Source organism: Orcinus orca, chromosome 14 (genome assembly GCF_937001465.1).
Source record: "Orcinus orca chromosome 14, mOrcOrc1.1, whole genome shotgun sequence".
Classification (NCBI taxonomy): domain Eukaryota; kingdom Metazoa; phylum Chordata; class Mammalia; order Artiodactyla; family Delphinidae; genus Orcinus; species Orcinus orca.
The window spans coordinates 43,012,738-43,034,059 of NC_064572.1; the positions used below are offsets into that span (position 1 = coordinate 43,012,738).

General features: G+C 48.5%; 1 protein-coding gene across 2 annotated transcripts; it reads left to right on the forward strand.

Moving 5' to 3' along the window:
* The first annotated feature begins 8,722 nt into the window (after nt 1–8,722).
* ZNF488 (zinc finger protein 488) lies at nt 8,723–20,942 on the forward strand. 2 transcript variants are annotated; one of them, XM_049697168.1, is made up of 2 exons: nt 8,723–8,831; nt 16,693–20,942. In XM_049697168.1, the coding sequence occupies exon 2, from the start codon at nt 16,834–16,836 to the stop codon at nt 17,806–17,808; it is 975 nt and encodes a 324-aa protein (XP_049553125.1). In that variant the 5' UTR covers nt 8,723–8,831; nt 16,693–16,833; the 3' UTR covers nt 17,809–20,942. The 2 variants fall into 2 exon arrangements, with proteins under 2 accessions (XP_049553125.1, XP_033273699.2); XM_033417808.2 differs by lacking the exon at nt 8,723–8,831 and adding an exon at nt 9,202–9,311.
* Nucleotides 20,943–21,322: the final 380 nt, after the last annotated feature.

Genomic DNA, 21,322 nt, shown 5'->3' on the forward strand with positions numbered 1-21,322 from the left:
ATTTGGGAAATCTCTGTCAATACATTCAGTGAATAAGAGTTAGTGGAACAGAAACTCCAGTGATCCCACACAACAAGGAATATTCTTTGCAAAAGTAGTTTGGAAAAGTTTCAGAATAAACAGACTACTACACAAGTCTATATTAACAGATAAAAGCAAATACAACCCAGTAAGCTGTGGTGAATTCTGCTTTCTAGAGATACTACATTATGGTAATAAAAATCCTAATTTTCAACAAAAAAACGTGAAACATACAAAGAAACAGGATCATTGTTCAATCAAAGGAACTAAATAAAATTACAGAAACCATTCCTGAAGAAGCCAAGGCATCAGACTTACTAGACAAACACTTAAAAGCATCTTAAATATGCTCAGAAGTAGGAAAATAAAGACAAAGAAATAGAGGAAACCAGGATAATGATATATGAGCAAAATAAATATCACCAAGAACATAAATTATTAAAAAACCAAGCAGAAATTTTGGAGCAGAAAGTGTAATAATAAATTGAAAAATTCATTAGGGTGGTTCAATAACAAATTTTACTAGGCAGAGCAAGGAATCAGCAAAGTGGAGGATAGGACAATTGCTACTGTTTAGTGTTGGGAGCATAAAGAAAAAAGAATGAATAAAAGTGGTCGGAGTCTAAGGGACCTGTAGGACACGCTTAAGCAGACCAACAAACATATTGTATGAATTCCTGAAGCAAATAAGAAAAAGAAGCAGAAACATTATTTGAAAAAATAACATCCAAAAATGTCCAAAATTAGATGAAAGACATGATCGTACAATTCCAAGAATCTCAACTAACTCCAAATGCAATAAAATAAAAAGATCCACATCAAGGCACACTATAATCAAACTGTTGAAAACAAAGACTAAGATTCCAGAGTTCAAATTCTGGATCCGTGTATTCTATATGGAGGCTTTGGTGGGTCATCCCCAGGCCTTGAGCTACCTCCTTGCCTCATCTATAAAACAGGGATAATAATACTTATTCACATAATGATGAAGACATGGTGATGAAGCTGCTTTAATCCCCTACCCCCTATTCCCAATCTAGGGACACACCTGGCTTTCCCCCCATCCACACTCTCTGGATTCCTGTGGCCTCTAATTTCAAAATAGCTCCAGAATCTGTCCACTTATCATTGCCACCCATACCTACTGGTCCACACCACCATCATATCCTCCCTGGATCCCTGCATCAGGCCCCTCACTGGTCTCCCGGAAGGCTCTATTCTTGCACCCTTCAACTGTGGCCCTTTTAAACATAATCCAATCACACACCTCCTCTGCTCAAAAATCACCAGAGCCTCCCCGACACTGCCCCAGTCTGTCAGCATAGCCTTTCCTGAGCACCTCTTCAGCACTTCTGATCCTCCCTCAGCACTTCTCATCCTCCTGTCCTGATTTCCCCCCAGTCCTGATTTATCCCCATCTAATACCCTAGTTCCTCTTTGATTTATTTCTTGTCTCCTACAGTGAAAGCTCCAAGAGAACAAGGACTTTTTCAAGTTTTGTTTGCTGCCTTATCCCCACTGCCCCAAACAGTGACCGGCATATAGAAGTTTTCCAGTAATTATTTCAGTGAGTGGATGAACAAGGGAATGAGAGAATGGATAAGACTGCTCACCAATGGATGAAAGATCCAGAGAACCTTGGGAGTGCCACCAGCAGAGGTGTCTGACCCACATCCCACCTCCCCACAAAGGGCACATGCGGAGAGAGCGAGCCAAGCAGTAAGGGCTGGATCAGGGGCCCCTGCAGTGCTGGGGAGTTCCCAGGGTGTGTGACTCTGCCTTCCCTGGAAGTTTATTTTATGCTCCTCCTCCACGACTGCATCTGACACATGCTGGGCAAACCATATAAGCTCCCCTTCATCCCCATCACAACCTGGTGAGGTGGGTGTGAAGGCTCCATTGTACAGATGGGGACACTGAGGCAGACAGAAGTGAGGCGACTTGCCCTAGGCCACATGACTGATGAGTGGAGTCTGCCTGACTGCAAAGCTGGGGCTGCCTCCTCAGTGGTCATTATTCCCCCCTCCCCAAGAGTAGCAGGGGACATCAGGAGGGAATTTGTCCTCAACCTCCAAATATTCTCATCAAGATGGTTTCGAAGACAGCAAGGCTTTCTATAACCAGACTGAATGAGCACAGTTCCCAGAGAGACAATGTTATTTCTCTGGAACTGAGGAATTTGCTGTGGCTTCAGACAAGCCTAGCCTGGCCCACTATGGCCGTGCTGTAGGCCTACTCTTCTCTGATGGCCTGGGGCTGGGAAATGGGTGTGTAGGTCCCTTCCCTGGACACCCTCAGCTCCTCCTCCCACTTGCAGAATCCAGCAGGATTCAGTCCTGTCACCCCCACCAGCTTCTGTCATACCTCATCCAACCTCTAGGAGTCTGTTCCCCTTTCCAGGTGATTGCATATGCATATATCTTCCCACTTTACTTCCCAGGATTGTTTTGAGGATAACAGATGTGCAGTGATGGACTTTGGAAACCATAAAATAGGTCAATGATATTAGAGTCATGCCACTGTTACTACTAAATAAGTAAACTTTATCCTCAGCCCCACAGAGGAGTTGAAAATGGAACCAAGGCAATCTCTCCAGCCTGAGGATTCACCCCTCCCTTTCCTTCTTTGAGGGCCAGAAGGTAGTTAATGCACAGCACAGGTTTCCCAGGGCCACACTCAGACAGACCAAACTGTTCTGAAAGTGCACACAAATTGTAACGTGGGTCTCCAAGTTGTCAAAGAAAGCAGCAAAGCAAAGGACTTTCTAAGCAGTGACACTGTGAGAATGCCTAACAGATGACATACCAATCTCTCTGGGGCCCAGTAAAAACAGAGGTTATTTGGGTAAAAAAAAAAAAAAATAGAAAGAAAGAAAGAAAAGAAACCCAAATGCACTGTGAGCTTCTCACAGCTGCTGAGAAGGCAGCTCCTAGCAATTGCCTGCCCCTCCAGCTGTTTAAGGGGCATGCAGGTCACAGATCCAGGCCAAGTTGATGGAGAGACTGAGAACCCTTGAGAAATCTTATGGTGACATTTTTCCTTTCCAGAAGTAAGAGCCCCAGGAAATAAATGCCTGGGGCTTTCTTTCTGTCCAGGAACAAGGAGGCCACAGAGGTCTGTTCCTTGGGTCTGACCAAGACTGTCCTTGCCTCCCCTCTCTCAGAGCCTGGGATCCCCCTGGACCACTTCTTGCCATCAGTAACCTTGGTGACAGTGGTGCCTTGAGAAGCACGGGGGCCAGATGGGGAGGCCACTCACGCATCCAAGACGAAGTAGAGATCGAAGACACCATTGCAGTCATGCAACTTTTTTGCTTTGCTCTTGTGATGACTGGTGCCCCTGTGGAAGCTTCTCCAGTCTGGGCTGAGGTAGCGGTGAATGGTTCTCCAGCCAAGGTCAAGGTGGTGTAAATTTCTCCAGTTCGGGATGCTATGCTGGAAGCTCCTTCCACTCAGCAGTGGAGCGGGCAGCAACAGCAACAGGAAGAGCCCAGGGCTGGGCATCCAGGGCCCGCCACTCTCCATTTACCTGGCTGTACCAACAGTCCCGTTGGACCCTGGCTACTCCAGGCCACCTCAGGCCGCAGCCTCCACCCCTCCAGCCCTCTAATGATGGGGCACTGTGAGCCTCCTCTTATACCTGCCCTGAGGGCGGAAAAGGCAAAGATGGCTGGCCTTGGGGGATGGCCCACTACCTGCTCGGCCTGCCCCCAGCCCCAAGGAGGCAGAATTCCCTGTGATGTCCCTTATGATGGACAGGAAGGTTGGCATGGTGACTTTGTGACATGCAGCTCTGCTCAGTGTCCTGCCTGTTGACAATCCCAGGGGGGAGTCAGGGGCTCTTTGGAGGGGCAGTAAGATGAGGCCTCCGTTTGTTCCTCATCCCAGACCCTCTCAGGTGGCCATTAAAATCCTGGAGAAATCCTGCCTTTTTGTCAGCTGAAAGAGGGCAGCTGAGGTGGCTTAGATGAGGACATCGCTGTGGGGGAGGAGGTACAGGAACTCGGAGTGTAGAGTGTTGCAGTGGTCATTCGTGTGACCCAGTGGATGGAAGGATCTAGAAGGGGAAGAAGGTCCTGCAAGGATGTCAAAGTCCCTTGTGAATGAAGGGCATGCCAGTTATCTACTGCTGCTTAACAAACCACCACAAACTGAGTGACATAGAACAAGAACTTTTATATTATGCCCACAAATTCTGTGACTAGAAATCAGAAAGGGCTGAGCGGGGATGGCCTCTCTCTTCTCCATGGATCAACATTGGGCATTAACAACTTTAAGTCAAAAGTGTTTCAAAAACTCGGGCTGTGAATGTAAACATTTTTAGAAATACTTTAACCAATTTATTTTGTTTTCTTTTGTATGCACAAAAGAAGAGTGATATATGCTAAAGGTCATTTGTAATAAGTCTAAAATAGATCTTTCAATATGTATAATGAAAATACAAAAATTACAAATGGTAAAATGCACTGTGTTGGTGATTTTTGTAGTTCTTGTTGTTTGAGTGATATTTTAAATAATGGAATATCTTAAATAAATGATATTTGGAATTGATGGAATCTGGTGTACTTCTCCCTTAGAGGCTATTAGGTTTTCCTTGCTTCACATCCTTCATGACACTTGCTATTGTCATATTTTTATATATTTTTCTATTGATTCAACGTCTGTTTTGGTCTTAATTTGCATTCCCCTCATTACTGATGGGATTGGTCTTCTATTCAACAGATTTCAGGTCATTCATTTTCCCTCCTTTGTGAAATGCCTGTTTCTGCCTGTATCCATTCTCCAATTCAGTTGTTTTTCTTTCATATTGATTCCTTAGCATTCCTTGTATATTTAGGATATTAATCTTTTATCAATTGTTGCAAAGATCTTCTTCAGTGTGTGGCTCTTTTTTCACTCTATTTAATGCCTTTTAATAAAACAGAAGTTCTTAATTTTTTTATGGAAGTATAGTTGATTTACAGTGTTGTGTCAGTTTCAGGTGTACAGCAAAGTGATTCAGGAATACATATATTTACATATATGTATTTACATATATGTATTCCTGAATACATATATATATATGTATTCCTGAATACATATATATGTATGTTCTTGTATTCTATGTATATATATGTATTATTTTACAAGTTCTTAATTTTAATGACAAATGTTGAATTTGTCACTTTTAAGTGAAACTGTTAAGATTTGCACTGTTTGTATCTTATTTAAGAAATCCTTCCCTGTTAAGCTGAAACAGATTTTATCTTAAAAGTTTTAAAGATTTAAAACTTAAAAGTTCTAAAGTTTTAAAAGATTTAAAGATTTTATCTTAAAAGTTTTAAAGAGTTCACACTGATGTCTTGAATCCATCTGGAATTAATTTATAAGTCTGATTCTTGCCAGGGATCTGATTTCATGTCTCCCATATTTAGAGTAAATTGTCCCAGCATCATTTGTTGTCTATTCCATGTTTTCCTTCATGATTTCTATGTCACCTCTGATGTGTTTCAAATTCCATATAGTTGTGGGCCTGCGTCTGTGCTCTCTGTTCCATTGTCTTTATCCGTCTATTGGTTTATACTGAAAGTGTCGAAACCGCACTGTCTAAATTATTGTGTATTGTGAACGATTGTATTACTGCTCCTCGCTGTCCCTTCCTCTTGCAGAGGAGGACTGCTTCCCTGCCACATTCATGGCAGGCTTGCCCTTGATTCCACCAAGGAAACGTTAATAGAAGTTACACGTGCCACTTCTGGACAGAATCTTCAAGAATCCAGGTGTGACTCAGGTGAATCCAACACCCTGGTAGCTGAGTAACTGTGATGTGCTGCTCCCTCTTGGGAACCTGGGATGGACATGTACATGTGGGACACTGAGATATACGAGTGGGAAATAAAGTTTGTGCATTCAGCTGATTAGATTTGGTGGGTTTTGTTACAGAAGATAACCCACTAGAACCTGATACACACGGCGTTCAGTTACCTAACCTAACATACACAGAGTGCTACAGCAAGCCTTGATAGTACAGGGTAAATCACCCCACCTAACTCTTCTTAGGGTAATTGTTGGCCATTTGCTCGGTCATGCAAATTTTAGAATCAACTCTTCAAGTCTCCACTCCACCAAAACCCTCTTGATGTTTGTTTATGATATCAACATATATACAGATACATTTGGAGGGATTTGAATCTGCAATCAGGACTCCTCGTATCAGTGAACATGGCATTGTCTTCATTTATTTAGGTCTTTTTCAATGCTTTTCATTTATATTTCCCTATGAAGAGCTTCACTTCTTTTGTAAGTGCCTTCTCTAAATACCTTATATTTTTGCTGCTAGTGTAAATGGCATTTTGAAATAGAGTTTTAAACTGTTTATTGGTATTGTGAAGAAATGTATTTATTGGTTGATATATTCACTCAACTTGCTAAGCTCTCTCATTCTAAAAATTTAACTGTAAAATCCATTGGGTCAGTATAAAAATAAAAAAAACAACCACTGTCTTGATTACTTCTTCAACAAGTAGAGCTATGATGGAGGCATTTTTGATTTTAAAGAGAATGCCTCTAACACATCACCATTAAGAATGATATTTATTGGGCTTCCCTGGTGGTGCAGTGGTTGAGCGTCCGCCTGCCGATGCAGGGGACACGGGTTCGTGCCCCGGTCCGGGAAGATCCCACATGCAGCGGAGTGGCTGGGCCCGTGAGCCATGGCCGCTGAGCCTGCGTGTCCGGAGCCTGTGCTCCGCAACGGGAGAGGCCATGACAGTTGAGAGGCCCGCATACGGCAAAAATAAATAAATAAATAAAAATTAAAAGAATGATATTTATTGAAAGCTTTTGGTAGAAATCCTTTATCAGATAATGGTATTTCACTAATATTCTTGGTGTGCTAGATATCATGAACAAGTCCTGGATTTTATCTAAAATTTTCTGTATATTTTGTGAGAAGTATATATTTTTCTCCAGTAATCTATTAATATGGCTAATTAAATTAATGCATCTGAAACAATATTAACATATTGTAAATAGACCCAGATTGGCCATGATATTTTTTAAACACTGCTGATTGAATTTAGTATTAGTTTAGATTTTTTTTGCCTATGCTCAGGAGAGAGGTTGGCCTGTAATTTCCTATTTTTGTGCTGCTCTTATCTGGATTTGATATTACATAAGTCTAGCCTCCTGAAATGCACTTGGGAGTGTTTTATGTTGTCTTTGGGAAGACTTTGAATGTGATCACAATCGTCTGCTTCTTGAATATTTGGTATGATATCTCCTATATCTGGTGTTTTCTTTGTGTAAAGTCTTTAAACTACTGATACAATTATTTAATATTTACTGAATGCTATGGACTGAATTGTGCCCTTCCTCCCAAATTCATATATTGAGCCCTAATCCTTAACGTCAGGCCTTTCAGGATATGATTAAGGCACTTGGACATCAGGCCTTTCAGGATATGATTAAGGTTAAGTGAGGTCATAAGTATTAGGCCCTAATCCTATAGGTCTAGTGTCCTCATAAGAAAAGGAAGAGACACCAGTGCTGTCCTTCACACAGTCACAGTGAAAAGGCAGTGGGTGACACAGAAGGAAGGTGGCCACCACCTGAAATCCAGGAAGAGAGGTCTCATCAGAAACCAACCCCGCTGACACCTTGATCTTGGACTTCCAGTCATGGTTTCTTGACTCTCTGTCCTTTCATCTGGGTTCAGTTTCCTTGCTTCTGAAATACATTCTTTAGTGGTTCCTTCACCAAGCTTGTAAGGGTGTTCAACTTAGGCTTTGTACCTCGAAAATATCTCTGTTTTGTGTTCACTCTTGAACAACAGTTCAGTTAGATACAGGATTCTAAGTGGACAGATTATTTTCAAGGTTTGTCCTAAATATCTATAATTTCACTAAGGCTGAGTGAGCTGCACATTTGGGATTTGATCTCTCATGTCCATATTCATTAATGGGTTCTCTTCACAGAGGAAAATTTTTGTTTTGGGGACCGTTACTCAGAGCTTTACTGTCTGTTCTGAATCTCACTTTGCCCACCTCAGACTCATCATAATTTTGTTCCTTTACAATCTTATCTGTGTGGTATATGCTCCCAACCCTTTGGGAAAAGCACAGAGCTTTGTCTGCTTATGTCTCCACACCCTCTCCTCTCAGGGGCATCCGGAACAGTTACTGAGTGACTGAAGGAAGGAAGGAAGGAGCGGGGACTCAGGGCTCCCTCTCAGTCCCTCAAGGATTCTCTCTTCCCCTATCTAGCCTGCTCTGCCCCTCTTCTGGGCTCAAACAATGTGACTCATACACCTGGCTGCCACTGCAACAATTCTGGTTACTTGAGACCCGCCCCCACTCCTATCTCCTCTCACCCTCACTACAGGGAAATGTCCTAGGTAGTCCAAGACCTGGCATGAATGTAGTCACTTAGAAGGCATTCCCTCCTGTCCCCACGCTTTAGGCCCTGACCTGTCCCACCCTCCATGGGTAGTTAAGTTCCCTGACACCTTTGCATTCTGTGAAGTCACAGAACTCACCATTATTTGGCACAATGCTGCCATTTCAGAACTGAGGAGGCTCAGGAAAGGCTGAGAGGCCGAGGATCAGCTCCAGTGAAGTCTGGAAGTTTCTCAGTGCGCCACAAAGATGGAGCTTTCGTGGCCGCTCAGCCTGGAGGCGGAAGGAGAGTCCAACGCGCTGATGGGGTCTCTGGGCAGCACGGAGGATCCGCAGTCGCAGGACACGGAACACCTGCACTGACAACCAGGCTGTTGCCCGGGTCCCCGAGACCCAAGAGGGTAGAAGTCGCGGCGCACAGGGCGAGTGAGCAGCGGTAAGTGCAGCCTCCGCCGTGGCCCGAGGGCCACCTCCAAAGGCAGGTCCGCGCCAGGGCACCCTCCTCAGTCCCGCACCTGGGAGGCGCGGGGCAAGGCCTGAACCAGCGGGGACGGCGGGCCGGGGTTTGCGGAGCTGGACTCGCGGGAGGGCTGGGCCCAGCCGAGTGGGCGCGGAGCCGGCGTGCATTCCGGCGTCCAGATCTGCTCCGGGTGGTGCCCGGCAAGCGGGTTTCCTAGGCGCCCCTTTCTGCGGGTTCAGCCCACTCACAGGCCCCTCCCCTAAGGCCCGCGGACCCCTAGGAACGGGGCGGTGCCCGAGGCCCCGCCCTAGAGGCGGGGGCAGCTCGGGAAGGCGGGGTCTGACCGGCCCCGCAGGGCTCGCGCGCCAAGTTCCGACCCGCGTGTCACTGCCCCAACCTGGAGGCGGCCGGGGCTGCCAGCGCGTCCCCAGCGCCCAGCGCCGCGCGAGAGCCGAGGTGAGACGCGCTGTCCTGCCCCCGGAACGGACCCGCGAGTGGGCGTGGGGGTCGGGAGTCATCTCATTTCTACTGGCTTTTCCCCAGGGCAGGTTCTCAGTCCTGCCCTCGACTGCCCGGTTCTTCTCTTTCCTCTGTCATCAGCTTTCTCCATCGCTCCTTCTTTTTTTTTTTTCCTCCCTTGCTACTCCTGTCCCTGCCCTCTGCCTCTGTCTTTTGTCTCCTTGCCTCTTCTGTATTTTTCTCTCATCTGTCTCACTTTTTCCTACCAATCTTTTTATTACTTGTGTCCCCTGTCTTTCCCTTTCTCTGTTTTTTCTTCTCTCCCTCTCTCTCTCTCTCCTCCCCACTTCTTCCCTTTTTCCTTCCCCCCATCAAGAATTCCACCTTGGATTTTTGTTTTTTCTGCTAGGTCAACTTTTTTGGGCTGCAATTCTTTTAATTCTTCCATTCACCCACCCTGTGCCGCTCCATTATTCTCAGCCAGGGCTTGTACTGGGCACGAGGGTAATAATGATGCATTTGCCCCAGATCCTTTCTCCAACAGATTATATCCAAAGATCTGGGCATGTAACCTGTTCAGTGCCTGTTGTGGGAAAAATACATGAAGGATCAAGTTGTAAATCTCTGAGTTTTCAGGGTGAGCTGAAAGAAATACTTGGCTTTAGAGACAAGGCTTTGAATGAATCCTTTTCTTGGCATTTTGCCTTTAGTTACAGACACAGACAGCACCAGGAAGCTAAATCTTGCAGGATCATTTAGGGAACATGGGGCCCCACACCATCCTTCTGTGGAGGCAGTGCAAGGCTAGGTTGGTGGGGAGAATGAGGGTGGGACTCAGAGAGCAGTTGTGGGAAGACAATAGGCCAGGGCTTTGCATGTGAAACATTTGGGTGAGAGTTGAAATAAGAAATTAACTATAAATTTCTAAAGTATATACTTGTCAATGCTGGTGGTGTGCAAAAATTAGGTTCCATAATTACTGTTAACTGATTCAGACTTTTTATAACAATTATTGTGGTATTTGGAAATTAATGTTTTTGTGTACACAGTGAAAATGTTTCATCATCATATCAAAGATTGTCTTAGATACATACTAAGTGAAGAAATACAGAAAAACAAATCTGGTTCATTTGTGAGAAATAAAGTAGAAAGTATTAAATAGCAAAGCAATTTTTTGCTTCTTAAAAATATCTTATCAGAGAGACATGATTTCATTATTTGATGATATTCTTATGTCATGTATAACTGTATGTTCAAACACGCACATACATAATATATATATATTAAGCTGGAAAAAGAAAACTTGTTTGGTTTTAAAGCTGCTAATTACTGCTCAACACTTGAAGCTTTTTGTTCTTATAATTAATCTAACCTGTCCTTTGAGTTTGTTATGATTTTTAGTGATAATTCAGCTTATTTAACTTTTTGGTTGATATGCAAAAGGAAATTTGTCAATGGATAAATCACACAGAATTGAACAAAAATTAAAAATGATGGAAGAGGATTTCAGTGTGTTTATTGAAAGAAATTTTTTTCCACTTTGTATCAAAGAACGTTGGACACATTCATAGGTATAAGCATGATTTGGGAGACTGTTCTCTGGATTGAAGAGTTAAATTGTCTTTCACATCATTTAACCACTGACTTCCCATGTATTAGAATTTTGGGAGGGGAGGGGGAGGGAATGCTTTTCCAATGATTTAGAACCATCATGCCTGCTTTGCTTAGCAGATATCTTTTTCAAAAAATAGGTGACAACTTTTCTTTAAAACAGATGCTCACATCTTTTTTCTTTTTTTTTGGATTCAAGGCTAAGTCTTGAGCTGCAGTGCTTTTAGATTTTTTTTTCCTTCTTCAATAGGCTGCATCTCTTCTTTCTAGCTAATGATGCTATTGTAGAGTCTGGCTGAGTAGTCTATTGTACAAACCATGGCCTTTTCCTCTGAAGGCTGCCACAGGAATTGGTCCATGTGGCCAAGTGGTGTTAGGGCCACAGCTGACCCCACAGTGGGCCTGGGAGCTGGTTACATCCTGAGAATCCTGCATTTGGTTTTGCTTGGACATAGCAGGCATTGCTGCTAGGGGGATGTGGGCATAGATGAACATGGAGCCTTCGAGGGCTGCCTGGGAAGTCCTCTTTCCCACCTCGTGGCACCACCAGCCAGCCTCCAGGAAGGCCTGGACAACTCTGCAATTTTTCGTTTTCTCAGGGTTCTAGGGCTAGGAGGATGTCTAGAAAACATGTGTGTTTTCCTTTTCAGGAAAACACAGCACCTCACAGTCCACATGTAGAAGAGGTAGATGGATGATTAATTATCCTTAGAAATCTTCCAAAAAGGTGTGAGAAGCATCTCCAGAGTCTGGGGAAACCAAAGAATTGGGGCACAGGAGATTTTTTTCTGTTCTCACTTGTTTTAGCTGAAGAGGAAGGCAGTGCAGGAAGGCACTGTTGGTGTAGATGGTGTCACTAAATAAGACCTAATTTCTGAGCTGCAGCTTGGGACAGCTGGAGGCTGACCAGCTGACTTGGGGTGGTAAGTATCTGCAGACATCTCAGTAACATACTGTCGTTCAGTTGTTTGCAAAGAGTTCTTCTGTAAAGGGAGGGGGAAGGAGAAAACTGCCCAGGCCATTTGGTCACTTGTTAAACACTCTTGTGCACTGGTCCCTGGAGGGGCATGAATGGAGGGTAGGCAACCCTGAGGCTGTCTCTAACCTTCAGAACTAGTGCGATAATAAATTGATGCTACCTGTCATTTATTGAGCCAGGCTCTTTAGCACTCTAGACATGTTAATCCATTTAATCTTCACAAACACCTGATGAGGTGGGCACCAAGGTGATCCATGATGAGAAAACAGAGGCAGGGAGAAGATCAGCACCTTGCCCAAGGTCATGTGATTGGTAAGAGCAGAGCTGTATTTGATCCAGGCATTCTGACCCTAGAACCCACACACTTAACCTCGATGTGGATGTGAGGCTGGAAGGTTCCTGGGACGGCCTGGTTAGAACATGAACAGGAAGGTAGAATGTGGCCCGTGCTTCTCAGATGAAGCAATGATTCCTGTTTTCTAGGAATAGATAATAAACAGAGAAACAAGTGCTTTTATGCTATGGGGTGGGTGAGGTATCATTTCTCAGAGAACTTCATGTTTTGGTCAGTAGAATCATGGTTGGTGGCCCAGGAGGACTGAACCCCGAGGCGGAAGTATCCCCATCGACAGGGAAGATGGGACATGGTCAGACACCCTGTTGGCTTGGGGAGCTCAGTTTCAGAAGGTTGCCAAGATCATCTGAGGGCTGGGAAAAGGTTCAGAGCCTGGAATTGAAATCAGGTTCTTTCAATAGGAAGACTGTGGGTGGTACTGAAGGATGTCTGTGTGACTCAGAGGGTTGTCTTGCTGAGCTCAGACTGAAAGAACCAAGGAAGACAAGAAGAGTCCCTTCTCAGGACACACACAATAGAGCGACAAGGATGAGTAAATCGTGTCAGGGGGTGAGAGCCCAGAATGAACTGAGGCTATTGAGGGGACTGGAGGACAGCAAAGGTCTTTTAATACTGGATGGGAGCAAAAGAACAAGGGCTGCATAGATCCACTCGCTGCCAGAACCGCTGGTGTCTGTGGAGGAAGAAAGAGGAGGGAGCAGCTCTGCTTTGCCCAGCGATTGTCTGGACAGAGAACCAGCCTCCAGTTGCAAAGGGCGTTGGTAGGTCCATGTAGGAAAGGGGGACAGAGGCAGCCCTGAGCAGCTGTGCATGTGGTCTCCTGACCCAGAACTCACTGTCCAGGGCCAGGAGTGACCCACACATCTGCAGAGGTCACCTGAGAGGAGTTGAGGACCATGGCAGAGGTGCATGTAGCCTGGAGCTGGATGAGGCTCAAAGTCTGACGTTGACCCTGGGAGAGAGCCTGCGATCTCTCGACGAGAGGAGATGAGCATTAAGAGCGGGCAGGGCGGCGCTTCCCTGGTGGCGCAGTGGTTGGGAGTCCGCCTGCCGATGCAGGGGACACGGGTTCGTGCCCCGGTCCGGGAGGATCCCACGTGCCGCGGAGCGGCTGGGCCCGTGAGCCATGGCCACTGAGCCTGCGCGTCCGGAGCCTGTGCTCCGCAACGGGAGAGGCCACGACAGTGAGAGGCCCGCGTACCGCAAAAAAAAAAAAAAAAAAAAAAAAAAGAGCTGGCAGGGCTCCCCAGGAACAAGCCATGGCAGACTCACATCATCTTCCATCTGAAAGACTTCCATCTGGTGATGGCCGCAGATGGAGTGGACTGAGGTTAGATGGGGCCCCAGATGGAGTTTGGTAGGACATTCTTTGCGTTTGCCTGAGTGACCTTACCCAGCAGCGCTGGTGCATGTGAGAGTGGTGGCCCTCAGGGAGCGCGGGCAGCATGCTGGGGTCCCCTGGCAGGTCAGTACCTCGGTCTCCTCCTTTTCTTCCTCCTCGTCCTTGTTCTCATTATCATTATTAAGATTTGGACGGTAGCATTGACAGAAGCGATTTGGGGCGGATTCGGCAGTTGGCCAGATCTGCAACAAGCTGGAGGAGCACAGAGTTTAGCACTATAGCACTTGCAGGTTGGAGATGAACACATTTGGGTTGAGACCTGCAAATTTCCTCACATGGTTGTTGTGAAAACTCCATGAAATAAGGTGCGTTAAGCTCTTGGCATCTCTGGCATGTAGACGCTTACATAGTCAATAAGTGGTGAGTTGCATATTTATATCATGAAGCATCCTTTATAAATGAAGCAAACATTCCATCCTGAAGTAAGACCATATGTTCCAAATTTTGCCCCTGAGAAGGTTGTCCCATCTGTGGCTCAGGGCACTCTGGACGGTTCTGTCAATGGGGTCTACATGGCTGTGGTTGGACAAGGTTGCCTAAGCTGTGAGGGTAGTGCAGCGGGGCTGTGTGCAGAGGGCTGCAGGGGTGCAGCCGGACCAGGGTCAGCAGGGCAGCCTCCTGCCCGGGCGTGGGATACATCAGGTGGTTCTAAACTGTCATCTGGAGAACAGTGAGAGACAGAGAGTGAGAGAGCGAGAGAAAGGGGGAGTTTGTGTGATGGTGTGTGTGCATTTGAGTGTGTGATAGTATGTGTATGTGTTTGAGTGTGTGTGACTGTATGTATGTGAGTGTATGTGTATATGAGATTGTGAGTGTGTATGTGTTGTGAAAGTGTGTGAGGGTATGAGTGTGCCTGTGTGTGTGTGTGTCTTTGTGAGCTCAGCATTAGGGCTTCAGGCAGACCAGTTATTCTTTGACAAAGGGGGAGAAGTGGCTTCATCCCAGCTGGGATGAGTAAATCGTGTCAGGGGGTGAGAGCCCAGAATGAACTGAGGCTATTGAGGGGACTGGAGGACACTGGTACATCTGGAAAGGACTGTGGAGATAATTAAGCCCAATCCCAGGTGATGGGAATTCGAGGCTGAGAGAGGTGGGAAGGACATCTCAGGGTCAGCTGGTGGAGTGATGTGACTGTCTCTTCCTCTTCAAGAAACATTGGTGGGCACTGATCTCTGATGTCAGTGGCATCCCCTTTGAGGACTCAGTTTGGAAAGGATGTTACGAGAGGCTCAGCTCTCCCTGGTGGCCAGTCTTGTAAGTCCTTACAGGTTGACAAAGCTCGAGACCAGGCTCACATAGGAATGGGCTGAAAGGTAGGTCTGGCATGTGTTTCCTCAGGAGCTGTTTAAAGCTCAGAGGTTAGACAAAGAATTTGACTTTTTGATGGGGTAAAAGTTTGGGAGAAGTCGGAGAGGAGGCAGGAAAAGGAGACCTAAACCCTCAACATGCCCTCATTTGGTGTTTGGGTCACATGGTTGACTTGGTGTTCACCTCTGGGGGCTCTGGGAGGGCGACATGGCCAGTGCAACCAAAGCAGGCTTGGCGACACACACTTGGGTTTCAATCCCAGCTGCGCCTCATCCTTGCAGGCGACATGGGGCAGGATGCTTAGTATTGCAGGACTTGGGTCCTCTTCATCTGTGAAAGAGGGTGATGACCCTCCATGTGTGCTGAAGATGGAAGGAGGTGACATATGCAAAACATGTGTCACAGACTCCTGTTGCCAAGATAGTGAGAAGGAGGGCAGGCACCTGTGCTTCCTTTTCCAGGTGGGGCAGGAGGCAGGGCAAGAGGAAGGAGCTAAGATGAGCTCAAGTGATGTTCCTGTGAGGAAGGAGCGGAGCTGTCCCCTCCTCACGGTCCTCCTGGGCTCAGGAGACATATTTGTTAATGATGACAACTCGGAACACTCAGCTGAGTGTGGTCCAGCAAACCTCTCACAAGCTGAGGGAGCGCTTGAAGATGGGCTTGCAAGCCTAAAGAACTTGCTGGTGGAGCAGATCAGGGAAGGGCAGGGATGAACGTCTTCCCAGAAGGGCTGATGGCTCCCTTTCCTCCTGGGTACCACCCTCACTTATGGCCATTGTGTGTCTCCCCTGCAGCCGTGAGCGCCTCAAGGGCAAAACAGAAGCTGATTCACCTGTTAGTGCCCAAAAGTCTTTTTCAATGCCTCACAAGAGGGCATTTGACAGTTGACAGGTGAGCAGAGGAGAAGCAAGTGTATGAATTTGTGAAGAACAATTGTGGTCACTTCAGGAGAGTGGAGAGGGAGACCCACACTTGGTGCAGGGGCAGGGCCTGGTGGAGAGATGGCTGCCCCCAGGTGTGGGAGCAGGGAACAGGAACAGCTCCAGACCCAACCCGCCATGTCTGGATGTTACTGTCCAGCTTTTACCCTCTGGTCACCTGTGCTGCAGCAGCTCCTGTCTCCAAGTGCTTGTAGTGTCTTGACATTTCTGATGATTTGGGAGAAAAATTAGCATACTGAGCAGCAAGGAACAAAAACTGCTTTAAATCAGGGTGCAAACATATTAGAGTTGTCAACCAAGTCAGACTGACTGGTAGAAGCCTTGTGCCGCTGTTAAAGGATAGCAGCTGCTGCCTGGAGGTTGACATATGGGGGGCAGTACTGAGCCTGGCCTCTGGGTGGGAGCGTTGTGCGCTGTGGTCTTTCCCCCCCGCCCCCGATGGAGTCCTGGAGGTGAAAGCATTGTCCTCTGAGTCAGGGTGAGTTGCTGCATCTGTAGTAGTCAGGGTTCTTTGGATGCAAAGGACAAAAACTGTCTCTTGCCAAGTTAGCCAAGAAGATTAATTAGAAGGGCTGCTTGTCTAATATCACACAGCTGAGGACTGGCCGAGCCTGGACTCACAGGGACACTTGTCTGCCCCGAGTTCATGCTCCTACCAGCACTTGCCCTGAGACACCAAGGTCCCAGGTGAGAGAAGGCTTTCTATAAGTTCCTACAACCTGCGTGCTCCTCCCTGAGTGGAGAGCACACTTCTCACTGCCTTTTGCTTCCTCTCTCTGCAGAGCCCCGTGGTCCGAGTGTGTCGACCCAAGCACCAGGGGAGCCCTTCAATCTCACAGCCCCTCCCCGGGCCCAGAAGCCTCAGAGACTGACAGCTGTTGGAGCATCCACCTTGCTCAGCTGGTCCAGGCCCTGCGGTCCCCATGGCTGCCGGGAAGGGAGCTCTGCGGAGCCCTTCAGCTGAAAACAGATGGCGGCTTAGTGAACCCGAGCAGGGCTGGGGCTGCAAGCCAGTGCTGCTGGAGAAAACAAACTGCCTGGGCTCTGAGGCTGCCCCGGGCAGCGGTGGCCGGGATGAGGCCTGTGCCGAGATGGCGCTGTCAGCAGCCCCGGGCAAGTTCAGGCTGGGAAAGCTGAGGCCCCGGAAGGCTTGCTGGGAACAGGGGCAGAGCGCCTTCATGGAGGTGCCTCGGCTCAAGAAGAGGCTTGGGGGCAGGCAGGCCCAGGAGAGGGTGCACAGTGGCCCTGCAGGCCAGCCGGGCCCCCAGCAGCTGACCCTGGACCACCCCAGGGACCCGGCTAGCATCACCTGCTTCTCAGTGGGGCCCAGTGGGGCCCACGGGGAGCAGAGAAGTGCCTTCAGTAAGCCAACCAGGAGTCCAGCAGGGAGACCGGGGCCAGCCTCCGTCTTCCAGGCAGGCGGACCCGTAGACACCCTGGGGGAGCTGCTGGGACTCATCAACACAGTGGATGTCAGTTGCTGGGGTCGACTTTCCAACTCCAAGCTTTTGGTGGGTGATTTCTGGAGCCTGCAAAGGGTGGCACCAAATGCTCCTCTCTGTGGCACTTTCCTGGGTGACCCCATGCTGTGGCTCAAGCATGCCACGGCCCAGGTGCCCACACCTCCGTCGTGCTCCTCCACCGCCTCTTGGGCCCTGCTGCCCCCCACGCTCACCTCCCTGGGCCTGTCCACCCAGAACTGGTGCGCCAAGTGCAACCTCTCCTTCCGCCTGACCTCCGACCTGGTCTTCCACATGCGGTCCCACCACAAAAAGGAGCACGTGGGGCCCGACCTGCATTCTAAGAGGCCGAGAGAAGAGGCCCTCACGTGCCCCGTTTGCCACGAGTACTTCCGCGAGCGCCACCATCTCTCCCGGCACATGACTTCTCACAGTTAACAGGTGGTTTGGAACAAGGGCGTCCAGCACGCGGTCGTGAGGCTGAGATGGCTCACGGGGCCTTCCCCCCGAAAAGACTGGTCACAGTTGTCCGCAGGGCCGTCTCCTTGGGCGTTTGAGGATGAACAGCTCAGTCATAATTGGAAAAAGTCAACCCGCCCCCAGGACGTGCTTAAAGGAAGTAATGTCGTGAAATGATGCGCTTTGCTAATGGCAGGGTATGGTGACGAATGGCATCAAGTGTTTCTGACATTTTCAAGAGTGAGGGCTCTGCTCCCGTCACCGTAACTCTCGCTCCATGTGGAAGCAAGTCTGGCACCCAGCACGGGCTTTGGAGGCAGACAGACCTGGACTGGGATCTTGGCGCTTTCACATACTGGCCCTGAGCCTGGGCAAATTGCTCTAGCTCTCTGAGTCCCGGCGTACTTCTCTGCAAACATGGAGATGGTGACACCTGTGTCTGAGGGATGTTGTCAGGATTGTATGGGAAGACATGTGGGAAATGGCCAGCATGTGCCCGGCAGTGTCATCACAGAGTAAACAGTACTATGAGCATGATCCAGATTAGTCAACTGTTGTTAAGTGACGAAGTTTCAGTGGCCAACAATGCAGAGCCCCTGTGTCTCAGTCATGGGCCTGTGGGTTGGCTGGGGTTGGGCTGGGCTTGGCTCCAAGGTTGCTTTCTCTCTCAGGACTGTTGGGCTGCCCGGTCATGCTTCTCTCATGGTTACGCCAAGAGCACAGCAGGACAAGTCCAAATACCCAAGCACACTCAAGCCTCTGCTTGGCTTGCTTCCACTAATGTCCCCTCGGCCAATACAAGTAGACGGCCAAGCCCAAAGTTAAGGGGTGAGGTGTGCATATGGCCAACGGGGAGGTCATGAGTGAGTGTATAATCCTACAGGGGCGGCGGAATTGGGACCAATAATTCAACCAACACCTGGTCCCTGGTTCTTCACGTTCTGAATACGTGAAAATGGGAAAACGAAACAACGCATACATGCACACATACACGCACACACACCCCTTAACTCTCAGGAAGTGAGCATGCACAAAACCTTAAGGCTTGAGACATTGTGAAGACTGGGAGAGTTCTGGGTACCGTTTATTATCTGATGCATGTTGAGTTTCAGTACCTATGCTGTTTATCCACATTTGTCCTTATTCCTAACAATGCAAACCTCAGGTCATACACTCTGCTGTAACACAAGCCAGGCTGTGTGAAAGCCCTTTGTTGGAATTTCTTTCAAGTCACTGCAGTTCTTTTGAGTGGTTTCCACCTCACTTTCAAGATTTGTTCACTTGACCTGCAGTTTCCAACCCCTCCTCTGGGGCCTCGGTCACAGAGCTCAGGCTTGTGGGTGGGAAGGAGCTGGTGGGGGTCTCAGCCAGCAGCGAGCCAGCCATCCAAACACCCGCAGACTCCGCATCCCCTCTCCATCTCCACGGCAGGCTCCCACCTTGCCCGAGGCAGCTGCATGTCCCCCCTGGCCCAGCCCACACCTGTCCCTCTCTCTCCCACTCCCCCCACCTCCCACCCATTCTCCACAGCCAGAGGTATATTCATTCATTTCTTGGCCTCCCTGGGCACCTGTGCTGTGCCAGACTGTGTGCCAGGCCCTGCTGGGGGCACAGTGAGTTCGACCCAGTGTGTGAGTCGAACATAGTCCTTGTTCAGGGTGTGAGATGATTAGGGTGCAGTGCGACAGATGCAGAACAGAGGCCTGCGCCAGGGTGCTGGGCACGTCGGGGGGCATGCCCAAGTCAGACCTGTGGGTAGGGGAGGAGGGTACCCCTGGAGGCCTCCTGGGGGGTGGGGATGTGAGCTGAGCCTCAGAGTCCAGCAGGAGCTGGTGATTCAGACAGGGAGGGCAGTGCTGGGGAGAAGGTGGTCCTGAGCTGTAGTGTCTAGGCTGCTCCAAGGCCCAGGTGGGGCAGACTTAGTGGGGAGGTGGGCCTCTGAGATGGAGACATAGGAAGGCATCGAAGGAAAGGAGTTCAGACCAGGGCCCTGGAGGGCCGGCTCCAAGAAACCCTTCCAGGGGGCCTCTGGCTGCAGCAGGAAAAGTGGGCTGGAGGAGAGGAGATGGACCCTCTGAGCCGTTTCCTCTGCATCTGGAAGGAAGCAGCAGTGCTCCACAGAGGCAACAAAGAAGCACCCCCATTTCTACAGTGAGGCTTGGAGGCCCCACCCTCCGTGAAGGAGGTCAGGAGCCCTGCAGGCCAGGCCCCTTTGGGAGCTGCGTGGGGCTACAATTTGCCCACCGGGAGGCTGTGCCCAGAAGGGGGCTGAAGCTTTGGGGAGCCCCCCTCTCCTGCCGTCCCACGTGGGGGAAGAAGATTAATTAGAAGGGCTGCGTCCCATGTGGGACAGGAGAGGGCACCTCATGGGGTTGGAATCTGAGACTCCACACCATGCAATGATGTATGTTATGTCATTTAATCCACATGATATGCCCAGGCGGTAGATACTTTTAAAAATTAATTAATTAATTGATTGTTTTTAAATTTTGGCTGTGTTGGGTCTTCATTGCGCGCGGGCTTTCTCTAGTTGCGGCGAGCGGGGGCTACTCTTTGTTGCAGTGTGCGGGCTTCTCACTACAGTGGCTTCTCTTGTTGTGGAGCACAGGCTCTGGGTGCACAGGCTTCAGTAGTTGTGGTGTGTGGGCTCCGTAGTTGCAGCACGTGGGCTCTAGAGCACAGGCTCAGTAGTTGTGGCACACGGGCTTAGTTGCTCCACGGCAGGTGGGATCTTCCCAGGCCAGGGCTCAAACCCGTGTCCCCTGCATTGGCAGGCAGACTCCCAACCACTGCGCCACCAGAGAAGTCCCAAAGGAGGTAGATACTTAATTCCCATTTTACTATGGAAGAAACTGAACTCCAAGAGGTCAGCTGACTTTCCTAAGACCATGGGTTCTGGAGAAGCAGTACAAGAATAAGACCCCAGGACTGCCCCGCTTGTGCTCAGATCCTTCCCAGCTTGCCATGCGTCTGCTCAGCCCAGCCAGGTTGTGTGGCATTGTGGACGATGAAAAAACTGGGACTTAAGACAGGCATTGACTCCCTGTCTACAATTTCAACTTGCACCCTTCCTCCCCTCCCCAACATTTTCTATTGCCCTTCTCTTGAGCACTTTGCACCGTTTTGCTTACTCTTTTTACTGATTTGTCTTGTTTCTTGTATTTCCCATCACTAGAAGGTAAGTTCCATAAGGGATCTTTGCTGTTTTGTTCGCTGCTGTATCCCCAGCAGCTAGAGCCATGTGGGCAAATAGCAGGCATTCGACAGACCTTCGTGGGAGGAATGAACGAGATGCCCGGTTCTGGCCTCATTCCTGACAAACCAGCTTCACCCAAGGGTTTCGACATCTGTTAAAATGGATGCACAGCTGTTCTCCTCTGACTTGTCGGATTGCTCTATAATTTCTTCGGAATCAGTTTGACAGGCATAAGTGCACTATACTAAAACAATAGAAATTTAGAATTGAAAGGGAGTCTACATTTCTAGTCCATCC